Genomic DNA, 27,497 nt, shown 5'->3' with positions numbered 1-27,497 from the left:
AATTACGAGATTTTTATATTTTATTCGCAGTTTCGTGTTAGGGGTGTCAAAAATTCTGATACACCTACCGCTTTAAATATTGAAACTAATGTTTTTTAGGGACGGGCTGTGCGTTTTTAACTAAAAAAAAAAATGAAATAAAAATACTGATTTCAAAGATCCGACAAATCAGAAATATCTTAATGAAATTTTCAGTATTTAATTATTAATAAACGAATATTGATATAAAATAGGTAACCAGAAAACTCGTCCGCGGAAAAATCGCCACTTTTTGCTAGATAGGAAAACTGGTCCCTTATTGAATAAATATCGATTGAAAACACATTTTATGACCGTTCTTGAATAAGATATTGTTTTTTAAAGGCGACTAGTCACCCTCATAATTAATTTTTTTTTTTCTCTTGTTTTTTTTTTTAAATAAAAATAAACTTGATCACGGAGACGAAAAACGAAACCATATATTTATTTTAAAAATACTTTAATTCTAACACGTTTGTGTTATTACGAAACAGAAATAAAAGAAAAACACTTACGTATTTTCAAAGAATGCAATTTTGTTTAGAAGAATTAATTTAGTTTAAACAATTCTTATTACGAAACAAGAAAACACCGTACTTAGGTATTTTTGGTACCGCGCTGAAACACTAACGTTATTTCGAAAACCATTCTTAACGGGGGGGAAAGGTACCGTTTAAGTCATTTCGGGGGGTGGGGGTCACCTCTTCAGTATAGCAACTGTGAAGGGTAAACAAATTAATAATTTAAATGTTTTTGACCGAGAAGCGCCACCTGGTGACAGTTTAGTGAAACGCACCAAAAAGATAGCCGCCGCCCGCATACTGCACAAGTGCCTTTTGTTTCGTGAACAGTGTTAAAACTAAATCTTCACGGGGGACGTGGACCGTGCATAAACGGTGTTTTTATTTAATGATTGCTCTCTCAAAACGTTTTCTTTCGCTTTCTTCGTATATATCTCAGACTTTATTTTTAATCGCGCGTGTATTTATTTTTTTTTCTTTGGGTAAATGTGATTCATACTTTTATTTCGTGCTTGTTTTTATTTTATTATTCCATTTTATTTTCTCCACTGAATATTTAATTTTTCATACATATTCAAATGTTTTTGCCCCCCCCCTTTTTGCCTGAAGTAGTACCTTCAAAAGGTTTTGGTGATTAAATAAACTAAAAACCTTTTGCGCATGCGATTTGAGGGAGCAATCATTAAACAAAAACATCGTTTACACGGTCTACGTTCCCCGTGAAGTACAAATTTTTCGAAATAAAATGTTTTTGATAATACAAGATGTGTTTTAATTTTTCGTCTTCAGTTCGGTTTCGTTACATAATCAACTGTATCCACTTCCGCCAGCTTGGTTTTTTTTCCGAGCAGTGATCTTGGATATTACCTAAAAATATACAAATTTATTTTCTTTTGGAGGGGGGCGCTAGGTTTAAAACTATATCTACCTTAGTATTTTTAATTTTCTATTTTTGAGCGATTGTCGAGACTCTTAAGACGTAATCCTCTCGTGTCGGCCTTTTTTTTTTGCTTTTATTTTTTATTTATTTATTTTTTTTTTTTTTTTTTTTTTTACTAAATAAACTCTTTAAAATAAGTTGAACCACCAAAAACTTACAAAGCTAGGTAGAAAACACTTAAAAAAAAAAACAATTTAATTTTTTTAGACTCTTTTAAGGACAATATTTTCAAGAACGGTCATAAAATGTTTTCAATCGGTATTTATTCAATAAGGGACCAATTTTCCTACCCAGCAAATAAACCCATAAAATATAGGTTAAAGAAAAGTTGTTTGTTTTGTTTGTCGTTTTTTTTTTTTTTTTAGTCGCTTAAATATTCAATAATGCTTTTCTAGCTCGGAACTGTAGAAAATATGAAATGACAACAATACAAAGAGCGTTTAAGTTTTGTTTTTCATTTGACTAAGAGGGTAATTTTTTCTTACCTGATCACGAGTTATTTCCCTTGGTTTTAAAATTTTTACTGGTTCTTATTCTATTCTTAGCACCGTAAGAGTGTAATAGCTGCATCTAAGAGTGGGTATACTGAGATAATCCGTAATCGCATCTCGTCACAAAAATTTAGAACTGGCGATTTCTCGAAATCTATCATATCTAAACTTTTTGTCCAGCTGTTTGATTTAACTTTCACATTATCCTCCGCAAACCACATTTCGCTGGCTGGAAGCGGCATTATATGAGTAGATCATCACTTTGCCACCAAAGCATGTAAACCAGAGTTCATCTCTGCTATAGTAATAAGGAAATGCTCTGAACTAGTCCCTATCTTTTCCAAAGTCTTTAGCAAATATATATTTTTAATTGGAATTCATTGAGATGAGTATTATTGATTTAGTTACCATCTGGTGTTAGCCAGAGGAATAGTTGCCTGAAACGTCCTTAAAACAAAAAAAAAGGAGGATAATAGTCTCTAGCAAATGACTCCTAGAATATTGCTTCCCTGATAGTTGGAGAATTGCGTCTGCTGCGGCAGTTTACAAGAACTCTAACAAAAAGATCTGACCCCCAAACTTTTCCGTAAGTCTCCTCCCACTCTTTTCTTTTCACTCCTTTATCAATCTAGTGATAATTCTCAACTTCAAATTGTTCTTGCTATCAATAAAATCTCTACACCAAAGCACGTGAACAAATTCTTATCCCTGCCATAGTTATAAATACTCTTCTGCGCTGGCTATCGTCCTCTCTGAAGCCGGTAATAAATACCTTGCAGATCTTTCTTTCTTCGAGCTTCTTGCTGAAAAAATTGTCTTCGTGATTCCAGTTTTCAAGAACTGTGGTCCGCAAAATTCTCGCTCCATAAGTATTCTCCAGCTTTTCTTTCTACTAAATATTTTTGATTAGTAAATCTAACGATGGTTCATCGCCTTAAAGATGATAAACTTCCCTCTGACCAACACTACGAATTCAGGCCATCACGTTCTAAAAAAAATCAAAACGGTGATTTCTGAATGTATATAGCACACACTTGAAGAGATTGTGTAAGGAGAATCGATTCGTATGGTATTTTTGGACGGTTAATTAATATAATCACATTTCCTTTTGATAAAACAAATATCCAAGTCCTTCTCAATGACACTATTCGCAATTGATATCGCGTTAACGTGTTGTGGAGAGGTGTGAACGACCAGGATCCATGACGTCAAATCGGTATGGGTCAGACCAGGCATTCGAAAATAAATAATCGAATTCCCGGGCTTGTGATGACCTGGATTCATGATGCAAATCGTATATAGGTCAGACCAGGCAAACAAAAATAAACAATGAAATCCCCGAGGAAAATGTTAAGCAGTGCAAATGAACTCGTGTCCGGGCCGACGAAAATGGACAACGGAATTCCGGAATTACAGCGACCGGGATCTGACGTAAATCGGTCATGGGTCAAACCGGAAGCCAATATAGGTTAAGATGTCAAAGAGTTATCTATAAAGGATAAACAAAGCAACAGAGGGAGAGACGTACGGCTGAGGAACAAATTGTCAGTGTCACAACCACCTCAACCACCAACCCTCCACCGCCGTGATTATGTGTATATGAAATATATAGTAAATAAACTAAGTCTGTTTTTATAACAGCGTTTCGTATTCATTGATAAATGAATTAACTGCAAATTTTTAACCGCTAGACGATCACCAACAGACATATACGTAACGCAGTGTGCAGCATGTGCCCAACAGTGGATATTTCGACCTATATAGTATATATTAGTTCTGGTTTTTATAAACGTCTGGGATGGGTGTATTTTTCGATTACAGTATGTTATATTTCCGGCACGAACACACATAGGAGGCAATTACCAAATCCTTACAAAACAACAATATCAAGTCTGCAGTAGACATTCAATGCTGGCAATAGAAAACTCTTTAATCTCTAATAATAAACCTTTCTAAACACCGATTGTTATAAGCAATAGGACCTTTACCGAGACTCCAACATTCAAACTCCTTTGCCTAATATCCTCAGGTAACAGGAAATATAAGTATATAGAAGCAGTAGCTAATGCTGCTGCAAAGAAAGTAGGCTCCCATTGTCAGTCTAGAAAACATTCCTTTTTAATATTCTTTATTTCTACAAACTCCTTATTCGCCTGTGTATGGAGCACTATTGTCACATTTGAGATGACTCGCTAAATACTAACCTCTACATTTTGGATAGGATGCAAAAAAAGGAATCTAATATATTAACCTTGCACTCTCACTCTAGCTCCGACCTCTGTTGCATCATCGCAGGATACTTGTTTTAAAAGTACGTTCACATAACGTCATTTGATGAACTTACTGCACTTATATTTCCTAAATTAAAATAGCTCCGACTCTAATTCTGAATCCTTAATTGTAGAAAGTCCCTAGATACACAGTTTCTTCTTGCTCCTTGTTTTCCCAACAGTACCGGAATTTTAAATAAAATGTAAAACATCTTAGCGACACAATTCCTTACTCAAGTTTCCCTATCACGCTTAGGTGATAATATTGCCTTTTGATGAATTATAGTTTATAAAACGAGGTTTTACGTGGCCGAAACAAATCGAGTTTCTTTCTTGGTAATTAGATTTCTACTTCCTTATATACGATCTTGTTCTTACTAAGACGAAAATACACTTTATGTGAATAATATACTTTCAAAGAAACCGGTTTATTCTAATTCAAATTTATTAGAACGAAAGTAAAGGCTATTTGTTAAAATGTTACAGTTAATGGAAGCGATCGATTTGGATAAGTTTATAGAAGAGGTAATGTCTAGTAGTATCGACGATTTTGTAATATGTACGGAAAAAATTATCGAATTTCTATTCATAGTCGTTTCTATTCAGAAATATAAATAACTTGTGCATCAATCTAATTCTTTATATCTATAAGTTTTTACTTTTACTATTCTTGTCAATAACGTAATCAATTATTATAGTACTAGCAGGACCCGAGAAAATTCCACGGAATGAGAAATATATTTAATCAAATGTTTTGGTAAAGCTGATATTTGTTTTACAGAGAAAAAAAAAACTATAACATAATATGAAAATGAGTTTAACATTTTCATGAAAATAGTGGGCATTGTATTTTAAATATTGAATTGACTCTGATGAGATAAATTGATAATTAATAAATATCAAGAAAGTAATAGTGTGCTACATAGTTCAATGCATATAATAAAATCACATTGTGAGAGATAATCTTATTTTATTTCAGTTCGGTAACTCTTGACAATGTTTTTGTTTCGTTTTTTTTTTTTTGTCTTTTTCGGATGTTGCTATTTTATGTAACGTTTCGCTGACTTTCTTCGATGAAGAAGCACTGCATGTCGAAATTACAAGTTACTTTCTCACGCCATTAAAATAACAACCATATATTATGATATTCGAAAACGAGGTGATGTTAAAGGAAGGTCACTCATATTTTATTCGGGGTTGCTAGATTGGGCCTTTAATTTTTTTTTTTTTTTTTTTTTTTTTTTTTTTTTTTTTTTTAAGCAGTTTAGCCTTCCAAAATTGTGTCTGGCTTTTTTTTCAAACCGTAACGTACGGACTGATTAAGGAACAAGCAGAATATTGTATGGATAATATATAGTGTATGTAGTCCAGGGAGTCCGAGCAGATGCGCTTTATTCGTATGCATAAATAGAAAAAAAAAAATTTTTCTTTGAAAATTGAGATGTAAAGGATCCCATTAGAGAAACGACGTATAGAAGATTGAAAATAATATTTATTGAGGAAAAAGATGGAATCGAACCCAGTTTTCAAGAGTTGAAAAGAATACATATTGCAATTTTGATGCAATCCTAGGAATGTGAAGCAATGTCCATTGTGTTAGATTAACGATACTAGAGGTCAGTTAGGACAATGGAAATCAATTTGGGAATTTTTTTGTTGCCAAAAGGCGTGCTGGAGACATATGTAATATGTAATACCCACGTGAAAAAATATTCACGTGTCTGAGCACGTTTTAACGTCACAAAGAAAGGTAGATTCAATATATTCAGTTGAGTCAGAGATCGGAGACACAGCTGGGAGTCACAGTTAGGGGATTCGGGAGAGAGCTGAGTTTAAGTAAGCCCTTTTGGAAGCGAACCAGAATGGGAAGCAAGAGAATGTAATTCTGCAAGGCAATCGAATCCCTGATCATCATAACCAGCTGGAAGAATAAATATCATGTAATAAGCTATTTGTCTTCGTTTGTCATCCACCGGAAAGATAATGTGATTTGTCTATCGTCTTTGTAAATGAACATTATATGAATCACCCTCTTTAATAGTCTGTCCCCACAATCAATGTGTTAAAAAAGTATACTCTCGAATCTATATTCCGACAAATAATGAAATCAACAAGTAATTATCATCGTTGTTGCCGTATACGCCGTTATATAAATGTCTCATCGTCCGTTATGTTTCCGATATGTACAGCCGTTATTCAACACAATCTATGAAACAATACCACGAGGCTGCTTCTCAACCAACATAGTTGTCTTCAAGGCTAATATAGTGGGAGATGCCCTTTTCTCTACCCTGCAACCTCTCTCCCACGGAAGGGACGTTGCGAGCCTATCCTTGTTTTATCGTTATTTCCATGGTAGGTGCTCGTCTGAACTCCAATCTCTGGTCCCCCCTCGCCAATCTTTCACGAAAAACACCCGTCTAGCTGAATCCACTGAAAAATTTCCCCCACTCTATATCTGTGCCTAAATCAAAACGCGGATTCCATGAACAAAACTTCTTTCTTAGAACTGCACGCCTGTAGAACTCTGTTCCGTCTGCCTGCTTCCCACCTGACTACAACCTGGACGTCTTCAAGTCCAATGTTAACAAATTCCTAATGAACCGCCCCCTTAAGTAAACACTTCATCAAATCTCCACACTAACGTAATGTACTTGCAATAACCCTTATCCCTGAGTGGCTTCCGGGCCTTGATAAGTGGTGATCACTGTAAAAAAAAAAAAATGTTGAGCTGTTCTCTTTGATAATCTTCTGTCCATGCTACGCATAGTTTCCAATCCTCTTATGGTCGCGTTCATCTAACTTACAGTCCACTTAAGCCTTACCCACGAATGGCTTCTGGAGATCCATAAGCGAGGAACAACCACACAAAATGCCACATTTTTACACTGTGAAGCATTGAAAACTAAATTAGTTTTATGTATGACATAAACGCTCAGTATCGGTCAATGGAAATCGTTCTAATAATACTCCCAGGATATATTTGATTATCTATATATATATATATATATATATATATATCTGATTATCTACATTTTTTGTTTTTTACCACTTATCAAGGCCACTCGGGGATAAGGGTTATTGCGTGTACAGTACGTTAGTGTTGAGATTTGATTAAGTGTTTTACTTAAGGGGGCGGTTCATTAGGAATTTGTTTCTGTTGGACTTGAAGATATCCAGGTTGTAGTCAGGAGGGAAAGAGGCAGACGGAACAGTTCCACAGGTGTGCACTTCTAAGAAAGAAGCTTTGTTCATGGAATCTACGTTTCGGTTTTGGCACAGATAAAGAGTGGGGAAAACTTTTGACAGTGGTTTCAGCTAGACGGGTGTTTTTTCGTGAAAGATCGAGGGGGACCAGCGATTGGAACTCGGACGAGCACTTGCCATGGAAGTAACGATAAAACAAAGACAAGCTCGCAATGTCTCCTGTGGAAGAGATTGCAGGATAGTATTTTTAGCAGTACCTGTAAGACATAACGAGCGTAAATTCTGTTATTAGCTAAATACATATATAAGACCTAACGTCTATTATGTTTGTGTTTCCTACATCAATGAAGATTAGAGAATCTACATAAAATATAGTGTATTCTAATGATTGGCCGGGAAGAAAATGGAAGTGTTCACAAAACTCTAAATACACTCTTAAGGTGGATATGGGGTTGTATCTCCTTAATTCTTAAAAATTTATCCTATCTATGAAATTCAAATCATATGTATAAAATTTTATGAGGAAGATAATGTGGTTCGGAAACTCTAAGAGCTCTCCTCGCGTAAAACATCCATGGGAATCGAAGCTTCAAATATATCATTTTTGATTAAATTTACATCATATGCATAAAATTCCCGGGTATGGAAATGCAGGTGGTTCTGACGTTAGATAGCGGTGTATATCCGGGATGATGCTGCGTCCCTCGAAAATGTATGTGCAAAATAAAAGTACCAAAACTACGTATGTTAGATTCTGCGTGTATCCAAGTCGTCTAGTAGGGTGTGTAAACTGTAAATTTGTGTAAAATGTATAAAGTGCACCGGTCAGCATCGTCGTAGTTATTGTGTGCATCTACAGTATAAATATATCTGTGCGTGTTACTTAACTATATGTATAAAATATATACTTCATTGTCATTGCGTGAGTACGTGTGTATGGGGAAGGTTAAGATATTCCAACAAACAGTTCACAGTAGTAAACGGGATGAATATCTAAACATGGCTGTTTAATAACTGATACTAACCTTGGTTTCATACCAGTTACTGTCTTATGGACGCTGAAAAGACTTTCCTATGAAGCAATACCAAGGCAACTTCTTTATATTTACTGTAGATTTAATTCTCAGTCTTTTCTTGGGAGTATGTCGTTCAGAATCGCTTTGCCAGGTTCTTTTCCTAGTATTTACATTTTAGAAGTAAAGTCGTTTTTAGCTTCCCAGGATGTAAAATGACGACCGATCGTCGAGCGTAACTTTCAGTAACTGGCACTTTTCTTCCAGAACTATAACTGTCTTTTTTGTCTTTTAACTCGGATATATAAAAACATTGTTCTTGCTTTATAAAACTTTGGTTATTAACATATTTTTGCTTATTTTAAATTTCAAAATTTATTAAATTGTTCACCTTGGTAAATTTATTAAAGTGTTCATCTTGGTAAACTATTCTCGTAACTTTTGTAAAATATCCTTCAATATTTATTTACAACTATTTGACTTGACATTATTTTTACGATTTATTTTCCTTTGTTTTTATTTGCGTCCAACCATGCAAATTACATCTAAACTAGCTACGTACCCAACTTTCTGACATCGCAGGATGCCTATCAGCTACACCGAATCTCTACTCCACACGCCGAATCTCCACGTGTTCCACCGCTACGTGACTCGTGGGGACAGAACCGTCTTACAACTTCGAATACGTGTCTTGATTTTAATGAAATTTAAACTATATGTACAAGACAGGAGTTTTCTGACATTTCAGCATTTTCTGAAATTTTCTATTATGCGGCGAAACAGGGAGGGAGAGTAAAAACAAAGTAATATGGTGTTATAGGCATAGTGAAAAGATACACGATAGTAATCCTCATTCAATCTCGAACAACATTGGGTTTCACTGCTAACATATTAATTTAAAAGATGGTTTTATTTGCTGTTATATTTTTCAGGGTCTCTATCCTGAATCTCATGGAATTGTCCACAATACATTCATAGATCGAACGACAAGGAAGCGGTTCGATATTAAGAATCCCAACTCCATGCGTGACCTGCGATGGTGGAAAGGCGAACCGGTAAGTGTCATATGAGGACATCTTTTCCTCTTAAAATATGAAGAAATTACAATTTCTTACACAGAATAACATAATTAACCAAACATAATTAATAAATACAATATATAATGAAAATATGGGGGTTGTATTACTGTACACATAGATTCGAAAAAGTTGTCAAAAAACAAATATATAACAAATAAATGTTATCAAAGGCAAGATAAGTTACTTTTCTACCTAACTGGATATATTTTGTTTTTATTCAATGTAACATTTATTCAGCTCAAAACATAGTGTTTACCGATGTATTGGAAAATTCAAGATGGCGTCTCACAACCTCTTTAACACCCTAAGTTTGGGAAAAGGTGTTATAAATAAAAAAAAATATACAAAATACTACTAAAAACCCGCCGAATATATGTCAACCTATGTCACGGTAACATATATTGAGCGAGTTTTTAACAGTATTTTAACCGGTTTTTTATTTATTACACCTTTTTCCAAATTTACCGTGTTAAAGAGAATCGGCCGCCATCTTGAATTTTCCAATACATCGGTAAACACTGTATGCTTTTCGAGCTGAATAAACATGTTAAATTGAATAAAAACACCAAAATTATATCCAGTTTGGTAGAAAAGTAACTTATCTTGCCTTTGATAACATTTATTTGTTATATATTTGTTTTTTGACAACTTTTTCGAATCTGTGTACAGTAATACAAACCCAAAATATGTATTAATATAATTAAATATTATGAAATAATAATAGTTGAAATATTATAGAATATATAAACTATATTTATATAAACAAACGAACTAGATTACGACTTTATCTCTTATTAAAAATTATGAAAACACGAGAATCAAGGTTATCTGCTCTTTTTGAAATCCGGTTTCTGTTGTCCTTGCTGCTGGATAATTTAACATGGTCAAGCGATCAAAAAAGCAATTCTTGACAAGTGAACCACGTTATCTGATACGAAGATAATTATTAATCAGAAAGGAGCATATATTGCTTGTCACCGTCGTCTCGTTTATGTAGCGGAAATCGGAAGTCAAAAAGAGGAGACAATCTTAACTTTAACCGGAAACGCTACCGAATCGCATGTTTGAGAGGTTTAATAAAGTTTGTGGGTTTTTCAACGATTTGAAGAGGGGTTGAAAAGTTCGTGAGAGATTCGGTTTAGATTCTAGAAGTCGCTCTTTAAAACATTTTGAGTTGGACAACGATGTTTTGAAGGTGTACAGTTATATCAATGTTTTACTGCAATCACCATATGTTTCGTGTGATAGGAATCTAATGCCATTCACGAAAGCACGCACGATTGACCTGCACTGAGATCACTTTTGGACTTTGAACTGACAGTAAAAGAAAATCTATTTCTGCCGAACTATTTAAAAGATCTGTGATAAAGTATAAGCAAAGAAACGGCAGATGCACGACTATAGACCAACCACCTCCCGAAATAAAACGTGAAACCTGACAGGTTGACTTTTTAGTTTTGTTTTTGTTTAGTTTTGTTTTGCGGCATATCAACCCTTTTCGATTTAATTAATGCCGAATCCAATAATTTTGGTAAAAGTTCTATGCATTAAGTTTTATTTTATATCTTCAAATATTTATTCATGGTGTTTGGTTTAGTTGTTTTGTTTTACGGCATATTAATCCTTTTTCTTATTTAAAGCCAATCCAGTAATTTTGGCAAACGTTTTATATTCTCAAATATTTTTTTCATTGTTTTTACAGCCTATCAACCCTTTTCGGGTTCAGTAGTAAACGTTTTTATACTTCAGGTTCTTTATATGTTCAAATATGTATCGGTGTTAATGTTTGGTCTAGTGGTTTTGTAGAGGAAAATTGTTGATTCTGTTTTTAGATTTAATTTTACAAAGAACAAGAAAAATAATGACATTAATGTTTGCATTTTAGGTCAAAAAGCCGGTATTTTCAAATAGCTTGATCTGGTAGTACTAGGTCCTCTTAGGATCACGCTTCTCACGGCCGTAATTGGTGGCACAAAGCCGTCTAGAAATGAATACACCTCAAGGGGGCACCTAAAAAATGCAAAGATTACAAGATCGACTTCTTCAGCATTCCTTGGTTTGCTTATTGAAAGAGAATATATCCGTGACGATAGCCTTCTAGAACTGAACTTCCCATGGCAGCAAAAGGTCATTTAATATATGTAAAGTCAACTCCTTCAATACATTGCTGGCAAGTAAAAAAAAAATAAAAATAATAACCGAGGACAAATCTATCATTATTCACCGATGTGGACGACTCGGCTAACCGGCAATAAACCAACCACGGATACGCTGTAAGAGGATTATTCATTTAAGTTGCTATGAACTTTACGATAAAGTTTTTTTTTTTTTTTTTTTTTTTTTACAAGGTGGTCAGCACTTATCAAGGCCCGGAAGCCACTCAGGGATAAGGGTTATTGCATGCACAGTACGTTAGTGTGGAGATTTAATAAGTGTCTACTTAAGGTGGTAGTTCATCAGGAATTTGTTTACGTTGGACTTGAAGACATCCAGGTTGTAGTCAGGTGGGAAGCAGGCAGACGGAACAGTTCCACAGGCGTGCAGTTCTAAGAAAGAAGCTTTGTTCATGGAATCTACGTTTTGATTTAGGTACAGGTAAAGAGTGGGGAAAATTTGACAGTGGTTTCAGCTTGACGGGTGTTTTTTCGTAAAAGATTGTTCCATCCTTGGACGTACTTGGCTTTTATATAGAGAATTGCATCAGTAGTGAGATATCTTCTGGGGCGGTAGAAGGATCCCACCATTTTTCCAGCAACCTTGGCAACAAACTTGATGTACGTGTTCCATTTCAGATCAGGAGTAAAGGTCAAGCCCAGATGCTTATCAAAATATGGGGCTTCTCCTAGACGAGAACCATCCATTTCAATTGATGCCAGATGGGGATCAGAGCGTTGATGATGTAAAGATATGCATTAAAGGTAACCAGCCACGTCTTCTCCCGCTGAACCACGCGCTCGAGATCAGGAGAGCGAATCAGGAAGAACTTTGTCATTTGCAGCCTTTGATGTGTTGCCGTAGATGGTCGTGTCATCGGCAGATGTCGACGAATGATTTAAGTAGGTGTTTAGGGAGATCATTGATGTAGATCAGGAAGAGTTGGGCCCATGATTGACCCCCTGAGGGACTCCAGCATTAATACTGCAAGCCTGATTTTTGTCCATCGACCACTACTCTTATGAGCCTATCAGAAGTTTTAAACGCTCGCGGGTATTTATTCATGTATTGTCTAATCTGTCCCGTATTATTTTATATTTTACGAGAAAAGAACTTGTTATATTTGAGTTTCATTCGACTTTTATTCGGTTGGAACAATATTTTGTCTGTTTTTAAATAAAGAATAAAGCACTGTTTAAACCGGTTAAACTTTTCTCACTTATCGACTACATTTTTACGAAAAGTGCTCGACTGAGTTCCTGTTTTTTGGTTGTTTGTAAGACATTTCATGAAAAAATTCGCTTTATCTTTGTTTTTAGGTGAAAATGAACAGAGCTTATTAAAAAAAAATGATCACTTGTGTAACTCATTATCGCTGAGCTGTCTTTTTGTTTATTACAACTTGGTTGTTTCATATACAAAGTCAACAAGTTCTTGTCACGGACCGCTCGAAAAGTAATACAACACAGTCCATACTATTGAACAATGTTATACTCTAATAGTGTTCCTCATCTTTCGGTTGGTAATCATTGCCGTTTCATTATGTTCGAATAGTTCTGGCCTAGAAGTAAGAGCAAAAGAATTGTCAACCTTTTTTTATTGAAAATTCCTTAATTTTTAGATGAATCAAAGATAACTCATTTTCGACCTCATGAAATATATTAAAGAACATATTTTGATAAAAGAAACTTTTTTTTTTTTTTTTTTCCAGATGTGGGTTACGCTGGAACGTCAGAACAAAATAACAGCAACAATTGATTGGCCGGGAGCAGACCTGAATAATTCAAGTAAATGTATTATAATTATTATTACTAGCAGGACCCGTGGAAATTCCACGGTAGTTAAAATCTTTTAAAACACATCAGTAAGAAATTCCTTATTGTTATATTACAAAAATGAACGTATGGAAGCAAGTAGAACAAAGAACTTTAGTTTAAACTTTTATTGAAGGTCAATGCGATCGTAACTGATGCTGTTGATATTGTTAGGAAGTGCTGGTGATTGAGGCGGTGACAGGGACGTCGATCAGCTGTTTGGAGTGAGAATAGTGATCAGTCAGCAGGTTCTTGGGAGTCACTGAATTTTAAAAAAAAAAACGTTGACATTGTTGACATCTATTTTGTGAAAGTTTTGATGACCCCAAATTGTTAAATATTTCGTGACATTTATGATTACACGCTGCCATTGCATCTTGATAAAGCTGTTGTAGATTGCCATTGCATCTTGATAAAGCTGTTGTAGATTCCTAGGACTTCCTGTAAATGTAGATGGTAGAATAACTGGTACACCAGAATAACCATCTTCATTCCTTGCTAAATGATCCATTAAGCCAGAATATTGCGCAGCTCTCAATAAACTTTGATAGCACTATTGTAAGAATCATGCTGAAAGCCATTCTTAATATGGGGAGGGGGTTAACTATTCTGAAACTACATTTAACAATGTAAAAAAGTAAGGGAAAATATATGTATGAACAATAAATATTTCTTCAGTTAAATAAAATATTCTGTAAATCTTTTAATAAGGAATAAATATTTATTTAAACCATAATTATTGAAACAAAGTATTTTACTGCATAAAAAAAACGGTTATGGGGAGAAGGGTTAACTATTTTGGACCTTCACCTAAATAGCGATTTAATGAAAAAAAATTAATGGTCTTGTATCTTTTTTTAATTTGTTTTAAAATAAGGGAAAAAAATCTTTGATACCGCTATTGTAAGAATCATGCTGAAAGCCATTCTTAATATGGTTTAATATGGTTTTAACTATTCTGAAACCTCACCTAACAATGTAATAAAAATAATGGAAAAATTCTTTAGTTAAATAAAATATACTGAAAATCTTTAAATAGGAAATAAATATTTCTTTAAATAAATTAAATCGTAAGTAATGAAACAAATATAAAAAAATTGTTGTTCATTTTTTATAGTATTATGTCGGTGGGCATTAGATGACTGCCTGTAAAAGAAACAAAACGAACAAAACATAAATAACTATGTAAACAACGTGAAGCATTAGAAGATGATGACTGCCTGTAAAAGAAGCAAATAAAACAGACAAAACATAAATAATAACTATGTAAACAACGTGAAGTTGTATAAATGTTACAAAATTACTCGATTCGGCATTAAATAACACGAAAAAGGATTGATATGCCGTAAAACAAAACAGAACAAGACGTAAAATATGTTTTGACTCTGTTTTACTCAGTGTATTTGCGAATGGTGACTTTCGTGATTTATTTAAAGTCATTCTTGACTTTTGTAACATGTATTTCTAAACATTGTTATGTAAGGCTCACTCAAAAGTAAATAAAAAAGATAAAGTGGCACAGTAAAAAAAAAAAAAAAAAAACGAACTCGTAGCGTAAGTGTAAAAAATATATTTATTACTGAATAAAATAAGCGTTCCGTATTCACAACAATAATAAACAGAAGACATCGTTAAAAATGTAAGTAAAATACTATACTATTTAAACTATGGAACGATACCTTCTATGCATAATTTTCTTTAAAATAATCCGGAACCATAAATAGACGGTTCATATATATATATATATATATATATATATAAATTTTTTTTTTTTTTTTTTTTTTTTTTTTTTTTTTTTTTTTTTTTTTTTTTTTTTTTTTTTTTTTTGCTCGGGAAGTTTTGGGAAATAAAAGGGTTTAATGATTTTTAATGAATAAAGATTGAACAATAAAGGGAGATAATTCACATTAATGTTTGCGATGATTATGACGTGACACCGCACGGACAAGCATATTAATATATAGATTATTGGCTCACAACAAGCACACAGATCTCCTTTAATGAAGCCTGTGGTGTTCCCTGAAAGCTGAGTGGCAAGTCACCCCATATTTCCATCTCTTTCGATAACATTTACAAATGAATTTGCATTATCACAACAGCTGCTTGCTATTGATTTCTCGTTGGCAGCGGCCAGTGGTCTTTACTGGAATTTGAGTGGCAATAAGCTTCCCCAAGGTCCCAGTTCTCTTTGCATTTATACAGTGGAGGTCTGGTCAGTGCTCACTCCTCGATCTTTCCTGCCTCCTTGAATACTTGGCTATTCGAGCTCACTCTTTTTGGGGGAGGGAGTAGTGATGGGGTAATGAGGGGATGGGTGGGGTTAGATAACTTATAGATATGCAGCTTCATGTTTTGTCTCCCCAACAGTTTGATCAGCGTTTCTGGTTCATGTGTTAGCATCCACATTCAAGGATTTTCCTTAATATTTCAGTTGTTTTCCTTATTGTTGTTCGTTGTATTTTTTCATTCCTCTGACTCTAATTTCTCTTTTTTTTTTTTTTTTTTTTTTTTTTTTTTCAAAACTTTTCGGAGTTGTTAATAGTGCTCCTGCTATTATAGGTATTATTTTGATTTTCTTCATCTTCCATATCCCTTTCAGCTCTATTGCTAGCCCTGTATTTTCTCCGTTTCTCCTCTTCCTTGATATTGACCCTGTGGTCAGCGAGAACAGCAAAGTCTACGATTTGGCAGGATTTTTCTTTCTTGTTAATTATTACATCTGGTCTTCTTGCTTGGATAGGTTTATCTGTTTGTACAATATAGGATTTTGTGATTCTCGTTTTCAAGTACTGTTGCCGGCTTATGTTTGCACGACTTGTCTGTGCGTTCCATATGCAGTTGTTTGCATAATTCCACACTTGGTCGTCTGTTCTTTTATTCCTTTTGGGCCAGTTTTCTGCATTCACTTACTATATGGTTTATCGTTTCGTCTCTTTGTCCAGTCTGTATTTACTGTTTTCTTGTGTTTTATCGACTTTTGCTTTGTGGTTGGTTCTTATTGAGTTGTGCTGCGGTTATTAGGGATTCAGTTTCTCGACTTGTGTCCTTTTCCCATCAATGTCCAAGGCTTTTTCGTTATTCTCATCTTGTCATTATGAATCTTCCATATCGTGTTTTTTCTTCCCATTTTTCTTTATTATTGGCTCAGGAGCTTTTACACCTTTTTTTTTTCCCCTGGAAGCTGAGTGCCAAGTCTCTCCATACTCCTAGTACTCTTGACCTCTTCGATAACCTTTGCAAATAAATTTGCGTTGCCGCAACAGCCGCTTACGATCGATTTCTCGCTAGCAGCGGCCATTGCTCTCCACTGGAATTTGAGTGGCAATAAGCCTCCCCAAAGTCCCGTTCTCTTGGCACTTGTCCAGCGGAGGTTTGGTCAGTGCTCTCTCCTCAGTGTTTCCATCCTCCTTGGCCCTTCTCGACTATTTGGTATTACTCTCTAGGGGGGTGATTTGGCAATGAAAAGGGATGCAGGAGGGGGCAGAGATCTTGTAGATATGCAGCTTCAATGTTCTTGGTTCCATGTAACGCTTCTTCATATTTTGCCACTGCAGCAGTTTGTCTGGCCCGCTTATATGGTTCATGTTTATTAGTCTCCGCATTCAAGTGTTTTCCTTAATATTTCAGTTTTTATTATTGTTATTCCTTGTATCTTTCAAGCAATTCCTCTTATTCTAATTTTTCCCGTTCTTTTTTCAAAGCTTTTCGGAATTGTTCCTAATGCCCCTACTATTATAGGTATTATCCTGATTTTCTTCATCCATATCCCTTCCAGCTCTCTGGCTATCTCTGTATTTCCTCGGTTTTTCCTTTTCTTTAATATTCACCCTGTGATTAGAGGGGATAGCAAAGTTTACGATTTGACAGGATTTTTCTTTCTTCACTATTACGACATCCGGTCTTCCTGCTTGGATGGGTGTATCTGTTTGTATGTCTATGCCCCATAGGATTTTGTGATTCTCGTTTTCAAGTACTGTTGCTATTCAATGCACCATTTTTCTGTGCATTCGAAATGCATTTGTTTGCATAATTTGCAGTGTACTATCCTCCCCACTTGGTCTGTTCTTGTATTCCTTTTGTGCCAGTTTGTTGCATTCGCTTACTATGTGGTTTATCGTTTTGTCTCTTTGTCCAGAGTCTGCATTCGATGTTTATTTGTTTTATCGATCTCTGCTTTGATGTGGTTGGGTTTTATCGAGTTATTTTGTGCTGCAATTATTAGGGATTCAGTTTCTCAGTTTACGTGTCCTTTTCGTATCCTTGTCCAAGTGTTTTCGTTATTCTCATCTTTTGTCATTCTTATGAATCTTCCATGTAGATGTTTCTCTTCCCATTTTTTGTTTTCATCTTATCCTTTGTTTCTGTTTTGTTGATTTTTTTTTTCTGTGTCTCTCGCTGCCATAACTATCCTTTCAGTGTTTTGCATTATGTATTTTTCTAGTTTTTTTTTTTTTTTTTTTTTTTTTTTTTTTTTTTTGTCATTTAGTCTTTTATGCAAACCAGTCCTTTTCCGCCGTCTTTCCTTTTCCCGTAGAGTCGATCAACATCGTCTTTTAGGTGTAGTGCATTGTGCATGGTCACGAGTTTCCTGGTCTTCTGAACGAGTTGTCTCATTTCTTTAGTTCACCCTATAAACGGATAAGAATATCTTATTAGTGACGTTGACCATGTAATTATACCTTTTTATTAGGTTTCTGCTATATAATTTATTTTCCAGGAGTTTTCTTGTTCTTCTGGGATATTCCTTTCCAATTCTCTTTAATTTCTGCTGCTTTGATGGTGTCTACTTCCAGAAACCGAAGTATTTATAGGCGTCTTGTTCCCATAGTGCTCTCATCTTCGTTTGGTTCGGTAGCTCCATGCCTTCTGTCGTCTCCAGTTTTCATTTTCTTATAACTAGTAGTGCTCACTTTTCCATACCAAACTCCATTTGGATATCCTGGCTGAAGATCTTAGTGTTTATAAGTGTCTCTAATTCATTTTCGATTCTTGCAAAAAAGGGAAGGGAAATTAGACACTAATTAAAAACTACCAGGACTATTATCTATATATTAATACGATAATTGTGTCCTTTTGTGTTGCGCTTACATCCGGGTCGTTTAATTATGTTCTATCTCTTGTCATAAATAATTTTACCAAGAATTTTTCATCAGTTTTAGTTTCGGTTTCGACTATAGCTGATGGTACTTAAATCATCTATTTTTTATAAATATTTTATCAAGAATTAAGTTTGGATTTCGGTTTCGATTATGGCTGAAGGAACTCGAGTTATATTAAATTTCATGAGTTTGTTTCGATTAAAGTTAATGCACCCAAGTAATGTGGATATATTTTTGCGATTTTTTGAAATCGCAACTTTATAACATATAAAAATCGATAGCACATTAACTCTATAATAATATATACAAAATCTGCAAGAATTAAAATATATTTAATCGTACTTTACGACCGGGTTTACCAGGCGCTCGTGCTTGCTTAGATAAATACTTTTGCAGTTTTAACAGATATCAGAGCGTCTCTATTTACACTGTACATCTACAGAATGCCAACATCGATATATTAGATATGAATCAGTCTCCTGTGGAATTTCCACAGGTCCCGTTAGTTATAATTATTATTATTATTGTTGAGGACTAAATGTATAATGGAACAGGGATTTCTCGACACTTCTAGGGAATCCATTGAATATTTTATAGTACCAAAGAAATACAAATCGATTGAATTTCTATTAAATATTTAAGTTGTTCATAACGAAGAAATATAAACACAAATGTATCAATGTCTTTTATTCGCTGTTATTTCCTATATATCATTGTTAGCGGATCATTAAAATATATATTCAGCTTAAGATTGAGTAAAAATGACTTGCTTTGCTAACGAGTTTCTCTTATCAAGTCCAAAACACCCGAGGACTAGAGTCATTGAGATTGATAGATTGACAATTATCATGTGGAGATATATATATATATGGGGTGCGTGTGTGTGTAAGCGTACATATAATGCTGTTCAAAATGATAAAGCCATGCTGAAAATTGACGTTTGTAGCACGCATACAAGTTTTGAAAAAATTCTATGTAAAACATTAAAAAAAAACTTTCAAGTGTAAAATTTTATCTCAAGAGAATGTCCATGAAATTTTATTCACCAGAATCTAACAAAGCATGTTATTATGTCTACGCATAAGATCACGATTGTAAAAAAGCTGTTAAATATCGAAATATAAACAAATTAGTCAGTTGTATCGAATATGTTGTAAAGGGGAGATCATTCGTGGTTCACTTTTATTATTTTTACAACGGCGAAAGGAAAAATTGACTTTTAGCGAGACAGAATTGTGGAATTTGAAAACCGTGGCCTTTCACACACAGCAATCGCAAATGAATTAAATGGGAGTAAGAGTGTCACAAACTTTTGAATAAATCCCGCTGTATATGCAACAATGTTCTGTTTGTACCAAGAAAACGATTCCTGATCTTGACAGAAGAGCAATGAGAAAGATTAAGAAAAAAATCAAACATAACTTCTGGGCAAATAAAGTCCAATACACATGTAAATTATAGTTTTCGAACAATTCAACGACATTTAAAGAGGTTTAGACAAAAAAGAACATGTTGCCAAAGCCACGTCTTCTTTCTCGCCAGAAATCATTTTGCCTAAAATTTGCTGAAGATTATCGAAATTTGGATATTAAAGTTATTTCTGACTAGAAGTAATTTAACCTTGATGGTCCTGTTTTTCGCATTGCAAGTGCATTCCATGTAAAGCTTATTCAATGAGGCACAGCGGAGAAGGATCATTAATTCTGTGTGGTGCTTTATGTTTAAAGGAGATCCTGGAGTTGGTGGAAGGTCGCCAAACGTCTTTTGGATATTAAAGACAAATAATATTCGACTTTTGACTCATCCTCCTTGTTCTTTAGAGGAAACCCAATAGAAAATCTTCGGAGGTGGATGGCCAAAAAAGTGTATAAAGATGGGACCATATCTGAAACCAAAGAGGTCTTTGCGAGGTCATGTTTAATGCTTGGCGTATAATTGCTGTAGAATTCTTACAAGTAATTCACAAAACTGGAGGATATACTACCTATTAAATTGTTCTTTAAGTTATTTATGAATTTGTTAGGATTCTGTAATTTTGACCAGCTGTATTAACCAAAAATTTCATTGTCTTTTCTTGAATAAAATTATGGAAATCTTCCCGTTTGTTTATCCAATACGTATTTAATTACTTTTGGAATTAGATAAAATTTCAATTTTAATTCTTCAAAAGATCATTGGAATTTTACATTTGGTCGCATTATTGTGACCATCACTGGAGATATATACAGAGAGCGCGCGTGAGAGAGATATTTGTATCTGTGCATACATTTATGCATATATATATATATATATATATATATATATATATATATATATATATATATTTGTTAGATATACCAGGGCACGCCGAAGGTATGCTAGTCGACAATTGTTATGATCGTTGTAATATGTGTAAATATAGAATGTTATCATAGCGAAATAATTTTCTCGGTAAATTATTTAATATCTTTAATAAATTAAAGAATGTAGAGCATAAACAATAACTTAAAATAGATTGGCCTTTGAGCCTGACGACTCTTATGTAAAGGTCATTATAAAATGACGTAGAGTTTAGGTAAAGATTTCGGGGAAAGATACGATGATTTGATAAGTCAGAAATCAGAAGCAAGAGGGAGCAGACGCAGTCAAGTATTGGGAATGAGAGAGCGGATCAAGTCCGACTGGGGAAACATCGGAAATAAAAGTTGCTGAGAAGACAATTTGAGATTTGTCGATTCATTGGGATGAGTCTTCATTGCAGCTGTTCCCGAGGATCTGTCAAACAAGATCGGGTGCGGACCAGGTATGTTTCTCCGATTGGCATGATGTTACAACCCCAGAAAAATGTATCCCGTTTGTTACATGTCCGTTGTAAAAATGTATGTCATAATTTTTAGACGTTACAGGTATTAGACACACGTACGTAATATGCACGCCTGTCATACAGACTCCCGCAACGTAACACTTTACGTAAATAAGTTTTAAATGTACGTAAAAGATGATATACATCATCTACAAACACACGTCAAAAGGTCGGCTTAATTCATGTATTTGCGTGCCAAGGAGTTATCAGTTAGGTCAATGAATTTTAATAGAACGGTGGCGTTCCCATGCTGCTATTATCGCGAGTACAAATTTTTTTAAAAACTGATAAATAACATTCTGTTCTGAATAGTCACGGATATTCATTGTTCTACATTTAGTAGAAAGCACAAAATTTCGAAAGCCAAAGTATTATCTGGTAAATATTAGAACAGATGTATCCTTACGATCTTGTATTACTAGTTTTTTTTTATATATTCTTTCATGAATACAAGAAAAAAAACATGGAACAGAACAAATGATTGATGTAAAAGGAATCGATATTTCGCTTTTTATTTGAAGCTTATTTATGAGAAAAGAAGATAGCTGAGAAAACGGATGAATTCATATATGTATGAACGTGCAAAATAAAAAGAAAACTTGGAAAGAAAATGTTAGCGTAATATGAAGGTTATCACACACCTCGATCAGAATGGCTCTACCTTGTATTTTCTTTCTAAACGGAAATGGTCTTTAATAGTTTGGGTTTTTTTTTTTTGGTTTTTTTTTTCGTAATAGACTTGAAAGATAACTAAAACAATTGTAATTATGCAGATTATTACAACCTGGCACTGTTTTATCTATGCATTTATTAAAATTCAACGTTTTTAGTAAACAGATCGGTTCAAACAAAATTTCAAACAACCGACAAGTTTTTCACGTTTAATCAGATCCGGTACTCAGTTTGAAATTTTCTATTTTGCCTGTCATGATTTATTTAATAGATGAAAGAATTTAAACCAAATTCATTTATTTTATAAAGTGGGATAACGCTTATTTAGTCTTGAATACAATGACAATATCTATTGTGCAGAAGTTATACTGCAAAATGGAATCTACTATTTGGTTTTTCTTTCTAGCATTTAGCGATTGCAGATAAAAGTGTGTATATATAAATATATATATAGTTGGGAAGTTCGAACCTGGCAACGAAGTCATCTTTGACTCCATTAGCAAGGAATAAATACACACAGCCAACATTAACTGCGAGAAATGCAGTTGAAATTTCAATATCATGACATCATGATCTGCGCGTGTAAGCTTAAGTGACCGACTATTAACTTCAACAATAAGAACCGACATGAATTGTTAACAACATTATTTATTTATTGGTAATTTTCTTAGAATTGTCAATGATTCGGCGTACGATCATTTCAGAGACTACTTGGAATTATCAATATGTTATGTTTTTTGAATATACGCATTCCAAATCGTCTCATTATCAGCACCTTTACATAAGGCCACAAAGTGAGATTCAACGAGAACATCATCTTACACTTAGTGAGATAAAGAGAAAAGTATTTGAGAGTTCCTTCATTTTAAATAGCAAAGCTGAAGAGTATCGTCTAAATTGTTATTTCAATCGTCTAGGGATAGCAAAGTGGACTCAGAACACCCCTTTCCAATTTTATTCGCTTCTATTGATACCATTTATATTAAATCCTATTTCTTTGTGACGTATAATAAATGTGAACGTGCATGTTTCCTACCCGTTCCAATAATCACGTACGCAAATATAATTTGTATAAACAAAGTAGAGAAGGTATAATCTTAATGATAATTGCTAATAATAAAGGGACGAACGGACTCCTTTTCCTTTTTAATAGACACAAAAATATTCCCTTATTAGTAATATTGGTAGTGGTATAAACTATTATTAATAGCAGTAGTAGTAGTAGTATAGCAGCAACACTACTAGTAGTAGTAGTAGTAGTGAAACTATAAATTGTGGACAATGAGCTGACTAAATCCACATAGCTGAAATATATTAACGCAGAAATGTGCTTCTTTGATGCATCGGGCTACAAATGAATTAAAGAAAAGTGGATCGATATTCTATAGCCTTTGTTTCGTAGCCATTTTATCTTGTCGACATCATTTTTTATTTTATTTTTTTTTTTTTTTTGGAAACAAATTTTTGACGTTTACGTCCATAAAACCACCATATCAGAACATTTTGAAAATCAATAAATATATATATATATATATATATATATTGAGAGACAGGCAAAGTAAAAAAGAGAGGATTAAGATCGCGATGGAGTGATGACTATACGTAGAGGGAGATATAGGGTGCGATGATTAGTTAGATTCACACACACACATATATATATATATATATATATATATATATATATATATATATATATGACATTATACCAAACTCCTCTATCAAGTTCTGGTCTACAGACTTGAAACGATATCTAGAGGATTCGAATATGTGGAACAAGTTCGATTTGGTTATACGTAGCTAAAAAATAGCTGTTGAAAAGGCCAACATTTAAAAATTTAAAACTTGGAAGGCGTAAATCGATTAAATGTGCACTTTATTTATATACATTTCTATAACTCAATGGTGATACAAATTGCAGAGGAAACATTCATTCTCTCAAAAATGAAATGAAATTTCTTGCCTTCATTTACCTTTCTATTTTTCATGAGTAAACGTTTCCTCTGTATGTGTACGTGTGTAGTCAAACCTGCAATGTTTAAGCTCGGTAGATATCAATTTATAATTCTAGAGCATTTATAAATAGACAATAGGAAACCAGATTACAATGATTAAAACACTCTTTTATATCCAATTTTTGTCACATTTTGTGTATTTATTTCAAACCGACGCCATATTTTATTACAGGCAGGTAGATAGATAGATGTCAACTAGTACATAGATGGGAGGGGGGAGTTCTCAAGAGGATGAGATAGATACCTATGTATCTTAGAATATAAGATAGAATATATTCAGGCTCTATGATCCCGTTAAAGGTCAACTTACATTACGTTTGGTGTTTTTGATACCAAATTGAGAATAAAATCTCGACAACCTGATGCAGTCTTAGTTTCATGGATAGATGACCGTATATATAGAGAGCATTTTTTCTGTCGAGGTATGGTTCTGTGTAGTTTTAGTGAGTCTAAACTTCCAGGATTTATCTTTTTTAAAAAGGGGTTAATTTATTGTTAATAATACCAACGAGGTATTCTAAGAATTTTCATAGGCCAAGATTTTACATTTTTGGCGCTGGCATTTCAATTCTCACCTTTAACTTTGTGTAACATCTTCTCGTGAAGGGAGGGTGGTAAAAACTAGCTCTGTACTAACAACGATTAAAGGGTTTTCCTTCTTCATAACCAGTGTCACAGGCGAAGAGTCTGGTCTAACTTGTTATTCCAGCAAATGTTAGGTGATGGCGTTCTTCATATAACTTCATATACCAAAGTGAACAACTCACGACTGAATTCAAACTCGCCTTTCAAACTTACATTTCTATTTTACATCCTCATTTCTTAAAAAAAAAAAAGCAAAAATGTGCTAGGTAGATGCTGCCAGTTTAGGCTGTTTGAAGATACTGACTTAACATAAATCGCCCCAACCTTTAACGGTACTGTTTTGTTTCTTTTCTCTTTGCAAAACTAAAACATGTTATGTAAAACCAAAAACAACCATTTTAATCAACAAAACCACAAAATCGTACATCATAAATATTTGAAGATATAAAGAACTTGAAGCATGACTGGACTAAAAAAGGCTTGATATGCCGTAAAATACAAAACAACTAAGCGAATCCGTGATAAACTTGATGCTGATTAATAAATTTAAGAAAGTTGGATCAATATTCAAAAGCCTTTGTTTCGTAGCCATTTTAATCCAATCAATATTTCGTTTTTGTCCATCCGGGAATATATATATATACTAGCAAAAGTACCCGTCGTTGACTGGGTTCAAAAACAGTATACAGAAAATGGACTCTGATTTATGAAAGTATGATAGGTTATGAAAAGGAAGGGTTGTAAAGAGATAGCTTCGAATTTGGGAGTATCAAAACCAAAGCAAAATATGATAAAAATAAAATAGATAAACCCCATTTATTATACCATACCTGTTCACACTGAAACACTTATCACAATATTCTGTGGATCTATATTAAAAAAACCTTAGTTTTTTTTTTATTTCGGACTACTAGTCTCATCTTATCTTTTTATTGGTGCACAACGTTTCGGCCAACTTCCTCTGGCCTTCGTCAGGTGGTAACCGCGACGGATAGGAACTTCGAATCTCCTAACTGCATTCTCAGCCATCACTGCCATCCGTAGTTGTTGTCGTCTCACCACATTTTCCCACCCAAAGCGTGCCAGAGGTAATTGGTCAAAAATGTGGTGAGACAACTACGGGTGGCAGTGATGGCTGAGAATGCAGTTAGGAGATTCGAAGTTCCTATCCGTCGCGGTTACCACCTGACGAAGGCCAGAGGAAGTTGGCCGAAACGTTGTGCACCAATAAAAAGATAAGATGAGACTAGTAGTCCGAAATAAAATAAAAAAAACTAACATACAATGCTCATCTCAAAAATAAAAAAATTCCAATAAGGAATAATATATATATATAAAAAAAACCTTGTTAAATTTTGTGACATATTTCCATTCTATGGAGGTCAGACGCGAACGAACACTCCATAATTTTATTATACCATATTTCTTCAAACTGAAACATAATTATCAAAGTATACTTATGCAGATAGATATGAAAAGTCTTTATTAAAGTTTGTGCCTATTTTCATTCTATGGAGGCCAGGCGCGAACACAGACCCCCACAATTTTATATCATCCCTATTTAAGTTAAAACATACTTATCAAAGTATTATGTACATCTATATCAAAACACTTGTAAACGTTTTTTTTTATTATTTAATTTTTAAATTTATTTCCACACTTTGTGGACCAGGCGCGAACGCAGACCCCACAATTTTAATGAACCACTGTTCTTCAAGATCAAACATACCCATTGCTGTTTCTCGATACATCTTCTATTATTATATGTAATCAGATTTTTAAAATAGTCAACCATATAGGAGCCTATTCGTGCCCAGACACACACATACACACACACATTCAGCTTTATATTATAGATATATTTGTTGAACAGCACGGAGAGCTTTTACTTAATCGTCTTTTTTGTAATCTCTCCATTTTTCTATGGTCATTCTAATATCTTGGTCGAATTTGTGTAAAAAAAAAGTTCCATAGTCGTTTTCGTCCATCTTTTGTGTGTGTGTGTGTGTGTGTGTGTGTGTGTGTGTGTGTGTGTGTGTGTGTGTGTGTGTGTGTTTTGTTGCAAGTACTTTCAAATGATTTACTTTCAATCGTCTTCAGGCAGCTTTTCATTACTGTTTTGCTTAAAATCTGGATGCTTTTATATGCTTCAGTTTTAATTACATTAAAATCACTTAAACTAGTGAAGCGTCTCCTATGTAAAAATGTTTTTAACGTGTTAAGAACGTGGTCAAAATAAATGTACAATATTTTAAAAGGGTGATTTACAAAATAGTATGGAAGTTATAGCTTTTTTATAATTATTAATTTATAAATTTACATTACAACGTTTCTAGTATGTACATAAATTCGACCGAGATATTAGAACGACCATACGAAAAATCGAGTTTACAAAAAAAAACGATTAAGAATAAGCATCCCGTGTTGTTCAACAATGTATGTCTAAATGAAAACATGCTGCCTAAATACACTATATATATATATATATGTGTGTACACACGGACTAAACATCTATATAAGCAATATCGCCTGAAGAGGTCTCTAATTACTTGTAACTGACTGACCGAAACATGCTCATGAATGGATAGCGACATATTAATGTAAAAAGTATATCTTGCCCTACTTCAGTATTGAGCACACTTGTATGAACTTCGTTTAATTTAATTGATTGTTTTAATCTATGAAAAATATTAACCTGTCCACCAGTTACTTTCATAAAACAACCATTTCAATTATCGTTTCAAAAACCAATAGCCATGCCGGTATCGTCTATGAAAAGC

The 27,497-nt window shown here is 34.0% G+C and overlaps 1 protein-coding gene across 4 annotated transcripts in view; it reads left to right on the top strand.

Annotated features, from left to right (window-relative positions):
- Positions 1-27,497, top strand: part of LOC145279819 (uncharacterized) — an 843,773-nt gene that overhangs the window by 335,970 nt on the left and 480,306 nt on the right. For all 4 annotated transcript variants that reach the window (XM_080131190.1, XM_080131191.1, XM_080131189.1 and 1 more), the window contains exons 6-7: positions 9,393-9,515; positions 13,405-13,480. In XM_080131190.1, the coding sequence (XP_079987316.1) occupies positions 9,393-9,515; positions 13,405-13,480 (199 nt within the window). The remainder of the gene's footprint in view (positions 1-9,392; positions 9,516-13,404; positions 13,481-27,497) is intronic.

Source organism: Euprymna scolopes, chromosome 7 (assembly GCF_053919585.1).
Source record: "Euprymna scolopes isolate OS-2025 chromosome 7, ASM5391958v1, whole genome shotgun sequence".
Lineage (NCBI taxonomy): Eukaryota > Metazoa > Mollusca > Cephalopoda > Sepiida > Sepiolidae > Euprymna > Euprymna scolopes.
This window is presented reverse-complemented; position numbering and strand designations above follow the sequence as displayed.